Below are 15,104 nucleotides of genomic sequence, written 5' to 3'. Positions count from 1 at the left end.
AACATTTAAATGAAATTATCTTCAAAAAGTAAATGTCATGAACCAATCTAACGTTTCAAATAAAGAACCGATGAGATTTTGCAAATTTTATGCGTTTTTTTTTTTAAAAAAGTTATCAAGCTCTTAAAAAATCACCCGATAAAATAATGAAGAGGAATTTATAACTGTGCCATATGGGATGTAGGGGTTATCTGATTTCGCTCATTTTCACAATGTGTCGTAGGAATTTAAAATTAAACTTTTAGTATTTTGTAACAGTACCGTTATATGGGGAGTGAGAGCGGTTGTACTCTGATTTTATCCATTTTCACACTGTTGGTAAAAGTTCTTATAAGATTTGTATTTATCAAATTAAGTTTTTATAGCTTAAGTGGTTTAGGAGATATGTACATTAAACTTGTAAAGAACGCCCACTTTTTCAGAAACTGAGAAAGTACATACCAAGTTTAAATTTTTACTCAAATTAGAGCTTGCACGAACGGACGGACAGACAGACAGTCAACTGGATTTCAACTTTTCTCGTCAGCCTGATCACATATATATATATACATATATAACCCTATATGTATTTTACTTAGGTTTAGTTGATACGTACAGCCGCTGGTTGAACAAAACTATAATATTCTGGTTTCAAGAGTATAAAAAGGTGAAAGGTGTATTTCTTTATATTTAACATTGATTCGTTACTAATCATTAATAAGCTTAGAATTTTCTCCTTCTTTGCTTCTTAGATTTGATAAAAATTAATTAAAACTATATTAACTTAACGATTGCTAACCTGATGAAACACAGTGTAAACACCATAGAGCAAAAATGTAGAAAGAAAGCGTAAGAAAAATTGTATGCATATATAAAAATCAAAACCAAAAATTCAAACTAAAAATTAAAAGGAAAAAAGTGTAACATCTTCACTGTTACCGCTTCGCACAATCCCGAAATTTTTAAATTTGCATACGATATTAGTACCTTGTTAATAAATCTGGCAATATTAAATAGGTTGTACTCTTCTTCGATATGCTAACACAACTCACTAATACCTATCTACGAAATGAAAATGTATTTTATACGATTTTGCCAGTCATTTAACTCATTGTATTAAATTAGGTTAAGCACCTTTTATATTCTTGCAAAGATAAATAACGAGGAAAAGTCTAAGAATAAAAATCTTCTTTAAGGCGTATACACATTTTTGCGAAAACGCTTAGTTTATTTTCCCTAAGTTGCTCGTACTTCGGCAACACGCTTTGTTTTCTTCTTTGTAACATTTTAGTGCTACCTAATTCGATATTCCTCTTTGTTTTAAAATTGTATGAATGTTTTATTTCGCTAAGTTTTAAATGAATATTCAGTAAACTATGTGAAGCTTATTGGCGGTATGTTGTTGTTAAATTTTAATTTTATCAATCATATATTATACGTATGTATAATTGTTGTTATATTTTTGAATAACGTAATCCCAAGTGACGAGTCATGGATCTTTGAGTGTGATCCCTAAACAAAGAGGCCCAAAAACGGGAAGAATGAGCGTATCCTTTGGAGATCAAGGGAATCGTCCACCATGAATTTGTTCCTCCTGGACAAACCGTCTACGCTAAGTTTTACGTGTAAGTCGTCAAAAGACTCAAACGAAGAGTCAATCGGGTCCAACAAAACATCCCAGCCATTTGGAAGTTGCACCACGACAACACCCCGACTTACACCGCCATTCTTGTGAACGGCTACTTAACCAAATCCGGGCATTATAACGCTTTCGTAGCTGCCCAACAGCCCAGATATGACCACGGGACTCTAATATTTTTAATTTACTGTAAGAAGTACAAAATTTACATTTCGATTGATTTAGTATATTCGATACTAGAATATCGAAAATCATTATTTGTAGCTGGTGCAGTTCTGAAACCAATTTCTTCTATTTTCTCCACTAAACCAAAGCTTACCCAATATTATATCATCACCTTCAATTTTTAATTACGTCTTCCTTTTAAATACCACTCTACATCATAATTTATCTTTGCAAGTTTTCGGTTTTTTTTGATATTTTATTGTTTGTTTTTTTTTAACGAAAAGTCTGTAATTTATATTAGTCCCGACGAAACTGGGAACTTCGTGAAGATATGGTATACTTTTTCAACTGAATTTATATATACATAGTTGATATACTTAAATTTAAATCGATTTCTTTTACCTTCTTTGTTGTATTATTTTCCATTACTTGAAATATCCAAAGTTTGGGTTTCGTTTTATTGCCACCACATCCACGATTTTTTCTATTCACATTATCGTTGCACCCTGTTGTCAATTTATCAATCCGAATGTGAATTTCAGCTTTTCTAACAAAAAATTTTTCATTTGACATGTACTTTCTTTGTGGTGCGAACTCAACTAGTCGATGTTGTTTAATCATTTTTCCTGTAAGTATAGGCATACTTATGTTTAAGTATATTCTTAAGTGTTTCCTTTCTTTAAAGTGGTTTTACTGTAGCATTAAAGTAATTATGAGCAGCTTCTTAACGCAAGGAATAAACATAGAAGTTTTTTAATTATCTGTATCTTACAAATAAGTATCTTCTTATATTCAACAAGTAAGTAAGGGCTAAGTTCGGGTGCAACCAAATATTTAATTTTCTTGCAACTTGCAAAAATCAAAGCCAGGGAAATACTTTAAGTTGTAAAAACAATTATATGGAGTAAAGCAGCCGCAAGTTCGAAAATCCTGATATTCGTTATGTAAGGGCTAGGCTAATTTTTTGCCCAATTTTAAGATACACTGTAAAGAGTAAAATACGCTCTCTTATTTTCATTGGGATAACTCACATATTGGCCTACTACTGCATACACAAAGTCACCCAGAAGTTCGAAAATTTTTGTACTAGGTATAGACCAGATTTTATCTATTTTTCCCAATGGCAAACATTTACTATTAACATGTTATATACTTAAAACCAATCACATAGAGTAAAGACGGATGTTCGAAACACTAAAGAAATTAGTGATTAAAATTTCTTGATTCGTGTACTGGAAACTGACCGAATCAAGTGGAATTTGAAATTATGCTATATGGGAAGTAGGCGTGGTTGTTGTCCGATTTTGTCCATTTTCACAATGTGACATATAAATATAAAAGGAATGCCACGTACCAAATTTTTCGAATTTGTTCAGTCGGGTCTCGAGTGTGGGATTTCCCCAAAACGTGGGCGGTACCGCACCCATCGTCCAATTGCTCCCATAAAGTTCTCTTATATCATTTCGGTGGTAGTGGTAAAATTTAATGTTTCTGGCGCATTTAGCAATGGATTGATCGCGCTTTTAGTAGTTTGTAACAGTACCGCTATATGGGGAGTGAGAGGGGTTATGCTTCGATTTTATCCACTCAGCATCCTCTGTACCAAATTACAACTTTATATTTGAATACAGTGCTTAGTTTTGGCATTTTATATCTTAGCGGTTAATGACGATTTGTGGGCGTGGCAGTGGTCCGATTACGCCCATCTACGAATTCGAATCTCAATTTTTAGTCAAGTTACAGTTTGTACGGACTGACGGACAGACCGGATTTTAAATTTTCTCATCCTGATCATTTTTATATATACAACCTTATATCATATGAGGGATACATATATATGAGGGAGATACCCTCAGTTTTAGATGATACGTGCAACCCGTAGGTGAACAAAACTATAATACACTGTAGCAACTGGTTGCAAGAGTATAAAAATGAAACGCAATTTCGTTATGTACCCGCACGAAAAGATATGAAAATTTGCAAGGTTATATATTTATTCTCACAGAAAGTCCTAATGGAGACATTTTTTTGCACCCATTACATTCTTACACAATTTTTAACTCAAAAATAACTGAACCGATTTGGGAGAAAATTGGTGAGGAGGTAGCTTAGAACTAGAGGACGAACATTTGATATCTTTTACTCGTTTTATGTTAAAAGTCAGTACAATTCATAAATAAAAACTTTTTATTTCAAATCAGTTGTATTCAAATTTCATGTAAGAATCATTTGAATCAGTTTTTTAATTATATATGATATATACTATACAATATAGCATACAGCTGCCATACAAACTGACCGTTCAAGGTCAACATGTGGGATGGAAACATTTTACTTGAGAAAAAAGTATCTTCACGAAATTTGGCAGAAATATTATCTAAAAGATCGCTATAATCTTCGAAGAAATTACTTAGATCTGACTGTACCGTTTAGCTATCAAATAAACTGACCGGTCAAACTCAAGTCCTTGCATGGAAAATTTTTTATTTTTGAAGGTATCTTCACTAAATTTGGCACAGATTATAACTTAAAGCATAGCTACAATTTCCGAAAAAATTCTGCAGATAGCACAACTACATTCAGTATAAAGCTGTCATACAACCTGATCGATCAAAATATATATAATGCATTTGTTAAGAGTATTACAGCTTCGGTGCAGCCGAAGTTAACGTTTTATATATAAAGTTTGGCCAATACCTAAAAATACTTAGCCATATTCGATCCCTACAAACTCAGAGAGTATAAAATTGACATTGTATTGAGTTGAAGACAATATAATTTTACTTACTATGTAGAAGAACGATATATAACATATAAGCACACCCTAAACCTTTTGACAAATTAATAGCATGGTTGGGTGCTTTTCAATGTTGTTATAATCATATGTCTGGTAAGTATGGATTTGGCAGTTATCTTATTTAAAAAAGTTATGATAAAATTAATTAAATATTAAATAACCATTGAATGTGTAGGAAATATTCCACAATTAAATGCATATACTTTTGTATTTCAAAATTAATTCAGCTCATTGACAAACGGTTGAATTAAGACAAAAATTCCAAAAATAGGTGCATGTAATATAATTAGATATATAAGGTAGAGTAGCATTGCGCGTTCAGCTATATAACTTTCATCAACAAATTGTCTGGTATCTTCGACATAGACTAAAATTTTACTTCGTCTTTAGTCTGCTTACACTCATTAGCACCATATTAAACCACCATTGATGGTCATACTCGTATATGAGATTAAGAGGCTCTTTTCCACACCTCAACAACGGAAAAATGAATAATAAGCTAGATGACAGTATAGGCAAACATACAGCTTAGCTACGTGCTCAATGCAGGTAGGTATTCATGCAACCAAGTATGACACCAACAGACAGCTATCAGACGGATGAGTAAACAATTCTTACATATGTAGATATCCAGACATGTTGCAATATATATAACTTGTGAATATACTTATGTAAGAGCATTGAAGAGCTCTTAGAGCTTTGGAATACTCTATAAAACACAGTTGAGACATAACGTTATTACATTTAAGACAAGATAATCACATGGTGAAATGTGTACGAATGAGCTTGTCTGCATTGCATTTATGCATATTTACACTATATTTATGGGTATGCATACAAAGACTACTTAATTGCTGTCAGTTATCATTATTCCTAATTACACATGTAAGTAAATATTTCTATCCGGAACTCTACAACAACACCTCGACATATGCGAACGGATTTGGATGTATATATTATATATGATGCTATATTACATTAAATAACGCTATAATAAATTAATTAATATATCCTATTTCTAACATAAAGTTATTTATGAGACCTTGTGTTCTGATTTTTCATTCTTACCTTTCTCCGCAAATATGATGAGCTCTTGTGTGTCGCCTTGGAAATCATCACCTTCGTATTTATTTTGATCTGCTGACAAAGAATATTTCCGATGGTGTAAATTATACCCATCTCTGTTTTCACCATAAGAATAAGGTTCACCAACATTATGAATACCGTGGTTCACTTTGTGATTTAATTCGTCGGTCTCTGTTTCGAGTAAATCATCTTTTTCATTATAAATTATATCACTATATACCGGTTCATCAACTCCTAGGAAGTTTTTATTTGGCTTTGGTTTACTAATATGCATAAGATATGTGAAATTATTCGTTAACTGGCTATCGTTTAATATCTGAGACTCGTCAAACCGCGCATGATGCAAGTAATCGTTATAATTTACATTGAAAACTTTTTCGGCATCTGAACCTAGATTAAGAGAATTTCTATTTATTTTTTTGCCGCTGGCTTGTATACATTGTAAGGAAACTTCTAATCTTATGATTCATAAGTATATTATAATAATCGCCTCATAATATATTATATATTATAACTATTTGATTTTTGGCCAATTTTTCTTAATTTTTATCTTGATATTTATTTTTTTATACCTGGAAAGTTTTGAACAGCTTTTTCTTACCAATCGTATTTGCGAATTCACCATTCTGGAAGCCTCGGCTGTTAAGTAAAAGATTTGTAATACCATTTGCTTTTGCAGAATGCGATCTTCGTGTTTCTTTTGTGCTATTTAAGTCTGACATTAATTCCATTCGATGTGATCCATTTTCACCGAAATCTAAATCACTGACAACGCTGCGAATACCGTCTGCACGATATATGGTGTCCCATATAAATTGCTTTGGAAGTGGGTGAAATACGTTGGGTTTCTGTTTTAAACCAAGTTTAGTCAATATCTGTCTCTTAATAGACTCCAGACGAGCGTGATCGCTATGTGCACTATGTGCTGTGAAAAAGTAAAAATAATTAATTTTTATTATATAACAATTTATTCGGGTGTAACCGAACATTTTATACTCTTGAAACTTGCAGGAATATGAGCATTAGAGCAAGGTATATACCAAAACTCAGCACTATATTTTTATAGTTTTTAAGAAAACTTTGTTCATTTAATTACATTAAAATATCACATTTTGATAAATATGAACGGTAAACTTGTTAGAAAAAGAAAAATTATTATTATGAAGTATATGGGAGGTGGGGGTAAAATTTAGCCGATTTTATCTCTTTTAACATATATCACATACTAATAAAATGCTTCCTGAGATTCGTTACGGCGTCTCAGCCACCATCACCAATCTAAATGGAGCAAAACCATATATTTTATGCACAAAGATAGTTATTCACGTTTTCGTTGAGATAACTCACATATTGGTCGATATATGGGGTATAAAGTTAGAAAAACTTTATATTAGGCAAATAGGGGCTAAAGGTTGGGTCACAATATCCGTCTCAGTCAAAATCAGTTGCGTATGTACACTCAGAAAAAAATAATAATAATACAAAAAATCGCCGCTGACAAATCAGGGAATATGGTAACCCTAGCTAAGGGCATTATTGACCCGGCCCAACATTCAGACATACTATTCTCGGGAAGGGATTCTCTTTGAATTTCATTTAAATGTCTCAGTCATTGACATATTCACTAACCAGGTTCTTGAATAATACACTTAAAAGATACTATTCGTGCAAAAAAAATACTACGGGATAATATAAAAAGGAATTTAAAACTGTATTATTAGGAAATAGTATAAGATTGCCCACATTTCCCTGTGTAATATATGAATGTAAGAAAAATCTTATGTAAAGAATATTGTTGAAATCGTAGTAGATCCCGAGGTATGTGGTATCATGCCCAGCGCCCAATATTGATACCGGCTTTATAAAGCTCTCTTGTGCCATCCTGAATGTAAAATTTAATGTCTCTGAAGCATTTAGTTATTGTTTTATAGAAATTTGCCGTAAAAAGGGTTGAAAGAATTGGTACAGTGCAAATTTTGGTGATATAGTTCTACTGGTTTGTAAGATACATTAAACTTATTAAAGGCGGTTCCATGCCATCTTTCTAAAGATGCGTTCCTCCTTAATGTAACTCATTGCGCCAAATTTTAGTACAGTGTCATAATTTACGGCTTAGTTAAGACCTTTTGTACGTTTCCAAATAGTGTTTTTTTTTTTTTCAAATGAAATGGCGTTATTAGCTTTAATATATGTAGGTAAGTTGCGTTTTCACGCAACTCGATATCGATTGCTAAATATGTATATACACGTTACAAGAAAATTGACTTTGAACCTAAAAATCGTTATGGCTATATGACAACTCCGCTAACATGAAAAAGGTGAGTTAGCCTGAATATATTACGCTGTCAAAAAAGTTTGGCGGTATTTTCGCTACTTGGCGCTGAGAGCGCGTAGTTCTAGTTTTATTTTCGCATCGGGTCATGCTATACCTTTTTGGAAAGCTCATTTTACGCGCTAACACGTGTTCGATTGATTGTCGTTTCTTTTAAGTCGTTCGTGAGTTATAGCGTCGCAAACATGGAGTAAAATAAAGAGAAAATACCGCATATTTTATAGTACTACTACGATAAAGGCAAAAATGCATATCAAGCCTCCAATAAAATTTGTGCAGTTTATGAACCCGATACAGTTTCCATTTCCACCGCACAACAATGGTTTCAACGTTTTCGTTCTGGTGTAGAGGTGGTCGAAGATGCGCCAGGCTCCGGAAGGCTTGTCGTCGAAAATTGCGATAAAATCGCTGAGCTGGTCGAAAGACACCGGCATAGTAGCAGCCGTAGCATCGGTCAAGAGCTGGGCATGAGTCATCAAAAAAAATTTCATGAACAATTGAAAATTCAATAAAAATACCGCAAAAATACCGCAAGACTTTTTTGACAACCTAATATAAAGCAAATGTTTTCACGCAATTGTGGTCGAGGTATTGATCCGATTAAACACATCTTCTAACTCGTCCTTTATTTTTAGGAACATGTGCAAAAAGTTTCATTAAGACAGACAGTCATTTGGAATTCAACTGTCACTTCAGCAGTATGGCACATCAGTTTTTATTTCTATGAAAATTTGGAAAGACAACACAGTTCGTTTACATACATATTAGTATATGTATACCGACGGCAGTTTCATATCGGTTATTTTAAAGTTAATAGCGCGAGTATTAAGACGGTTGTACTAAATTATAAAAAATAATGTACGAAATAAAAAGTAAGTACATTTTCAAAATAATTTTATATATTTTTCGAAAAATTAATTTTTCTAATAATATTAATTTGCAGAAAACTTATACCAAATGGGTTGGCGAATAAGTGAAGTCTTAAATTTAAAAAGGTATACATGCATAAATCAAAATATCATTGCTCATATTAAATTTATTAATTTAATTGGTATACAAAAATTATTCTACACTTATTTAAGTTTTAAAATATGAATTTTTTTTTCCAAGAAATACATTTGTAGAGATAAATATATTATATTTATTATATTTTCCCCATACATTTTTAGGATAATCTTTTAAAACAAAAAATTATTGTTTGCATTTTCTGTACCCTTATACCCTTAGAATTAATATAGAAACCCACTTTACCATTGAAAGGTTTCGAAAAAGGCCCAAAAATAATAATACCGCTCGACGATCGGAGTGCTCGGAGTGCACACCTCAAATTTTAAACGCGTTTTCCTCAAACACACACGTTTAAAACTGGCGACCGATTTGCTTAATTTTTTTTAATGTTCACAAAACGCCTGTCTATCGTCCCTACTAGATTCATAACTTTTTATAATTTATTGTCAATGTTATGACAAAATTTATATAAAACAACATGGAGAAAAAAAATATGTATTACTTTTTTATTTATCAACATTCTGTCATGATTCTAGTAGGGACGATAACCATTCATGCCTTTTTAAGAATAAATCGGGGTTTTGTGTTTCAGATGATCAAAACATGAGAAATCGTGTCCGCCAGTAAAAAAACGTATCTCATTTACCCAGCCATTTTTATCACAGATGTCATCAAAAAATTCCAAAAAAAATTTATACACTCCACAATATACCTCATGATATGTGAAAAAGATTCTATTGTGGAATAAAAATTTCTATGAAAAACAAAAAACCAAACAACAGGCCAGAAGGAAAGAGTAGGGTACTACTGACCCCTTAAGGGGGGAGCCTGCTTTAGAAGCTTCAAAAAATCGACTAAAAATTTTTAGTTAAATCTTTTCAAAAATTATCTAAGAATATGTCCCTAAAGTTATAAATTGGAATTCGAAGTATTGGCGAAGCTAGAAGGGAAATAGTGGCCGGGCCTTTAGCAGATATATGAGCGATTAGGCAGAAAGCGAAAACTTTGACGTGCTGCTTCTCGGTTTTTCATTTTTACGATTTATCTTAATTGGCGGGCAGGATAGAAAAAAAGCTAAAAGTCGTGTATGGAATTAGGACAAAGTTTATTATATTTGACATTAAATTATCTTCTATTTAAAGTAAAAAAACTCAGAAAAGTCAAGTCTGAACTTATTTTTTACACAACAAAAAAAAACATTTTTTCGGTAAAAAAAAACACCTTTTTTCAATTATTAAAAAATTTTAGAATTTTTTTTTTTTTTTTTGGAATATTTTTAGTTTAACTAGAAGATAAGTTATTGAAAAATATCTCTTTGAATTTTTTCTTTCCAATAGAAATTGCGACCTGTATCCTGCCCGCCCTCCAATCAATGCACATTCGAGATGCACCGGGCCATTGCTTTCCAAAGGCAGAATATCAAAGATTTCGTATCCAACAAATTTTCGGATAATATTTAAACATATAACTATAAACCCTAGAAATTTCGCTCTAATCAATTATGTCTTTGCCTTCCAAAAAATTCATCAAAAAATCGATTTTTTTAAGCCTCTAATGCAGGCTCCCCCCTTAAGTAAACAAAACTAGTATACCCTGTAGGAACATGTTGCAAGAGTATTGGGATATTTCCAACACGATACAAACATATATATAATTCCACTTAATATAACTCACCTTCTTCATCCAAAAAATTTGCCTCCACATTCACCCCTGGTTCGAGCCAGTTGTATCGTTTGCGATCGGTTATCATTATGGGATCGTTGTCGTATGATTGTGTCAGCTTGCCTTTTGTTTTTGTGGCCATTATGGAAGCACGTCTTCGCGGAGAGAAACAATTGCCAATATGCATTATTTTGCCATTAAGACTGCTCTTTGCCCCTTGCTTAATTTTATACTTAGCGGTGTTGGCAATTGCGGCAATTGATCCCTTCTGTATAAATGACATCGATCCTTTGAATATTTGTTTATAGTTGGGTGTCAATAAAAGCAAATTAGATGTTATCCCTGGTGGTGGAATTTTGGGTTGTTGTCGTTGGGAAAGTAGGACCGACGTTGGAAGCGGTTCAAGTGTTGTTTCTGCTGTATGTGTTGCTGCGTGTGGTTGTGATTGAGACTGAGGATTAGATTGTGAAGATTGACTAGTACTCTGTATACCACAATTGACATATTTTGGACCTTCAAACCAGACCAGTCCAATAAAAAGCCAAACAAGATTCGGCCTGCTGCGGCTTCGGCTTAATCTTGTACTAGCTGTCGTTGTTAATGATGGTGAAGAAATCAATGCAGGTGTTTGAGACGGACTTATTGCATCCTTTCGGTTTCCATCGGTCAAGGCAATTTTGGTATTTGTAAAACGCATTGCGGCCAACATTGTTACAGTTGGTGCTTTTGATAATATCATATGCACAGGGACATTTGTGGCGATAGTTTTGCAAGCATTAAAGTCCAATATATGCAAACGTGAGCTGTTGATGTCACTTAATAACGTTTCTTTTTCATTGTTTATGTATTGCTGCTGTAGTCGGACGGATTGATGTTGCTGCTGCTCTTGTTTATTCATGCGCCGACGACGACGTCGCCGTTTCCTCCGTCGGTGCCTCTTCCAATTATTGCAAAAAATTTTGCATAAATAATTCATTTTTAATTGCTGATCATGTGCAATGTTGACCATTTGTTGTTGTTGTTGTTGCAGTTGATCTCTTGTTATCTTTACTACGAGGGCAGTCGATCGGGGTATTGATATTTTAGTCTGAAGCACTATAACTATGTGTCTACGTATGTAATCTTCTAACTTAATTAGTTCAATGTACACACATTTGATTAAATATATAGCGGTAGATCGGATGGAATTGATAAAATCAACCTTTTTGTTTGAAATTGTCTCAGCACAAGCAGTTTTTACCGAATTCATTGTGTTAACTAATGTGTTAGGCTTGGTGATGTGTGAACAACAGTTCTGCGTATTTTGAAACCAATAAATTCTATGACAGAAGTACAATGCAGAAAGTGTGCTACTTATACAGTTCATATTTGTCGGATATTGTGGTCGAAAAAAATTCTGAAAGCAATTCAATTGTAGCAAAACTCTCTGCTCCTCAGTTTTCTTTTCATTTCGCTGGGTGTTAGGGCAGTACTTACGGAAGTCATGATTGGATTTATTATTTGAGCAGTTGCATGGATACATTACGGATTTTTTACAAAATTTTGAGTAACAACAGTAGCAACAATATTGAATTGAAGAATAATAACAATGTAAATAATAGTAGCAATATATGCAGTGCAGAAATTTATAAGCATATTGCCTCCTATACCAGGGATAGCACCTATACCATTTGCTACCAAAACCGTTCGAAACTCCGACAGAGATACTAATGCGACGATAACAATAGAAACTCCAACAACAACAGCAAAGGTCGAATTTAATTATAGCCTGTAAGCATTCTTTCCAATTGGTACCTTCATCTTGTATGCGTTGACATGTGAATGTTGCTGCCGAGCGAAATGGCACATTCCAATATGGTGATGCGTTTGGTAGTTTCATTGGCTGAATATGTTTTCCAAAATTAGGCTTAGATTTACGCTTTGCACCTAATTGTGGTTCTTTAAATATTGAATTTGTGTGTATGACGGAAATGTCACGACCATACTTGACTTTTTTCCAAAAACCGATTATAAAATTATTCATCTGTGTAGATAATATTCCACAATCTTTAGATATTTTCAATAACCGCTCTTCGAAGAGTTTCAAGTAACAATTGTTTTGAGATTTTGCATAATTATTGTCATAGTTTTCATATACAGTGTCATAGTATTCAATCAATAGTAGAAGTATTGCAAAACTTCTCAGATTGTGCCGCAGTGTCTGGTCCTTGTTCTCGTTAGCAGCACATTTATTTTCTATTATCTTTCCGCCACAAACGAAATACTTATACTCGCAAGAAACGTCAAGCTGCCTTAGTTGTTTAATTTCCCATATCAGATAAGTTATCTGTTTCGGAAGCAGTCGAATTTCTTTAGGCATTATAATACAATGCCCGTGATCTGCTCTGATTTGTGCATAAAATGAAAATGTAATAGGGTTTATTGTAACAGCTTTTAGCAAATAATGGTGGCAGAACTTTTTACAGTTCTGTGCAATAATAGCTGTAGTTGCCATCATTGTTGGCACTGCAGGAAAAATTATAAGTTTTTCTCCTGAGATATACAAACTGTCGGCAATAGCTGGTACGCTTATCTCGGGTGACTGAGTAGTTGCTCCCTGAATAAAAAGTGGATATATTTCCCCAGTTATCACTGCAAAAATGGCTAAATGATTCTGTTGAAGTATACATAAATGTTTTTGTTGTTGATCCAATATTCTCTTAAATTTTATTGCGCTCAATTTCAAAACATCACAAAAACAGTTAATGGCAGCACGATGCTGCTGATGTAAATACTGCCGTAAATAAGGTGTTTTCGTATAGTTTCGATGATAGAAACAGCAGAACAGCCTTCGCCAGCAAAGTGCAGTTTTCTTGCAAGCGTAGCGAATAGTAATCGGAATAACCTCTATAAAAATGGCAGTTATCATACACAATGCTAATTCGAATATATCATCGCAGTAAAGTTGACTTTTAACTCCTGTAATATCTCGCCTACTTTTTAATGCTAGTTGTTTTCGCTTCCAATATTGTTTCACGCTCCTACTCAAATCATTGATTTTCCCATTGTCATCTTCATACTTGTCTTTGTTTTCTTGGAAATTTTTACTATTGTTGAGGCATATAATATAATTAGTTGTATCATGAGTTTTGTTGTAATTTTCCACATTTATGAGGATGTTGTGAAAACTTCGACAAAGATGTTGATGGATGTAGAGAAAGAAATACACATTGTACATGGTAGCAAATGTACCTGTCTCTAAAACTGAAGTGATATATTGGTGGCTTATATTTCTTACGATGACTAATATTGGAACTCTTAATGATATTGTTTTCCATGGTCGATAGACGTTCGTGGCACTGGTTCCGTTGGTTAGGCTTTCTGCACTGATTAGTGGCAGAAGAACAATAGCGAAATATATCGACTTCAAACAGCAAACCATACAAAATTTAGTTACTTTTATTATTTGCATAACCACATTTGATTTGTATTCACTTATTCCGTGTTCATTGATTTCAGAACTTATTGGTTTTCTTTACATAAGTCGCAGCAAGTCTATATAAAGTGTACCACTATGGCGCAACTTATTTGAGATGGTTTCAAATTCTTTTTTCCGAGTTTGAGTATTTATCTACAGCGAATAATAATTAGGAATAACGAATATAACAGCACAGTTTATCTGTATAGAACGTAGCAAGCACTTTGTCTTTAAGATTAACTAAAAGCCGATCATTTTTTAATCTTCACATCAAATTATTTTAACCCATGTGGAAGTAATGCCCGAAGAAATTAATTCCAAACTTAAGTTCCTTTACCCACCTGCAGTCCAAAACTATGAGTTGATTTAACGCGGACCATAAAAGAAAAAGGAATTGATTTGAGAATTTACTTAAAGATAAATCATTATTAGCTACATTCTGTTAATTATGCAGTCAAAAACGGTAATAAGTAGTCTCACTCAGCCAAGTAATTAGCATGGAACGTCCGCTTTTGGATAAAAACGAAATGTAAGCAGGCATGTAAGTATGTATAATATATTTTTTCGTTCAGTTGCCTAGATTTAATACTATGTTCGAGCAATATGTATGACTTTAGTCGACTGCAATGTGAAGAAAAAAATGTCTATTTGGTGCCAGTAGTTTTTCTACAATGGCGACGTTGCAAAAATGTTTACTATGCATATTCACAAAGGAACTAACACAACCCTTTCATGTAAATGTAGTTATCTATTTGCTCAATATGTCATTTGGGTTGGGGTATGTATGTGTTCCCTTTCTAGGGAGCGCATTCGTTCAGAATAGCAAAATCGAAAATAAAATAATTAGTATGCAAAAAATTTCGACTGAACCTGTGTCACTACAGACATCGAATTGAAGTTAGAATTCATTCAAAGAAGTCTGGCTTTAAGTAGTTCTTTCACTACCTTGAGACTTCCACGTCTTATAAATAAGATATAC

General features: G+C 33.3%; 1 protein-coding gene across 3 annotated transcripts in view; it reads right to left on the bottom strand.

Annotated features, from left to right (window-relative positions):
* Window positions 1-14,175, bottom strand: part of LOC108973067 — a 19,145-nt gene extending 4,970 nt beyond the window's left edge. For 2 of the 3 annotated variants that reach the window (XM_018940080.1, XM_018940082.1), the window contains exons 1-5: window positions 13,900-14,086; window positions 10,681-13,754; window positions 6,268-6,591; window positions 5,649-6,056; window positions 2,186-2,409 (exon numbers count right to left, since the gene is read on the bottom strand). In XM_018940080.1, coding sequence (XP_018795625.1) covers window positions 2,186-2,409; window positions 5,649-6,056; window positions 6,268-6,591; window positions 10,681-13,754; window positions 13,900-13,985 — 4,116 coding nt within the window. In that variant the 5' untranslated portion in view covers window positions 13,986-14,086. Of the gene's footprint in view, window positions 1-2,185; window positions 2,410-5,648; window positions 6,057-6,267; window positions 6,592-10,680 lie in introns of all 3 variants that reach the window. The other variant, XM_018940081.1, reaches the window with a different exon arrangement.
* Between the last annotated feature and the right edge of the window lie 929 nt (window positions 14,176-15,104).

This window comes from Bactrocera latifrons, unplaced genomic scaffold (assembly GCF_001853355.1).
Source record: "Bactrocera latifrons isolate USDA-ARS-PBARC rearing strain unplaced genomic scaffold, ASM185335v1 scaffold_450, whole genome shotgun sequence".
Classification (NCBI taxonomy): domain Eukaryota; kingdom Metazoa; phylum Arthropoda; class Insecta; order Diptera; family Tephritidae; genus Bactrocera; species Bactrocera latifrons.
The sequence above is the reverse complement of the archived record's forward strand: the minus strand, read 5'-3'. Positions and strand labels throughout refer to the sequence as shown.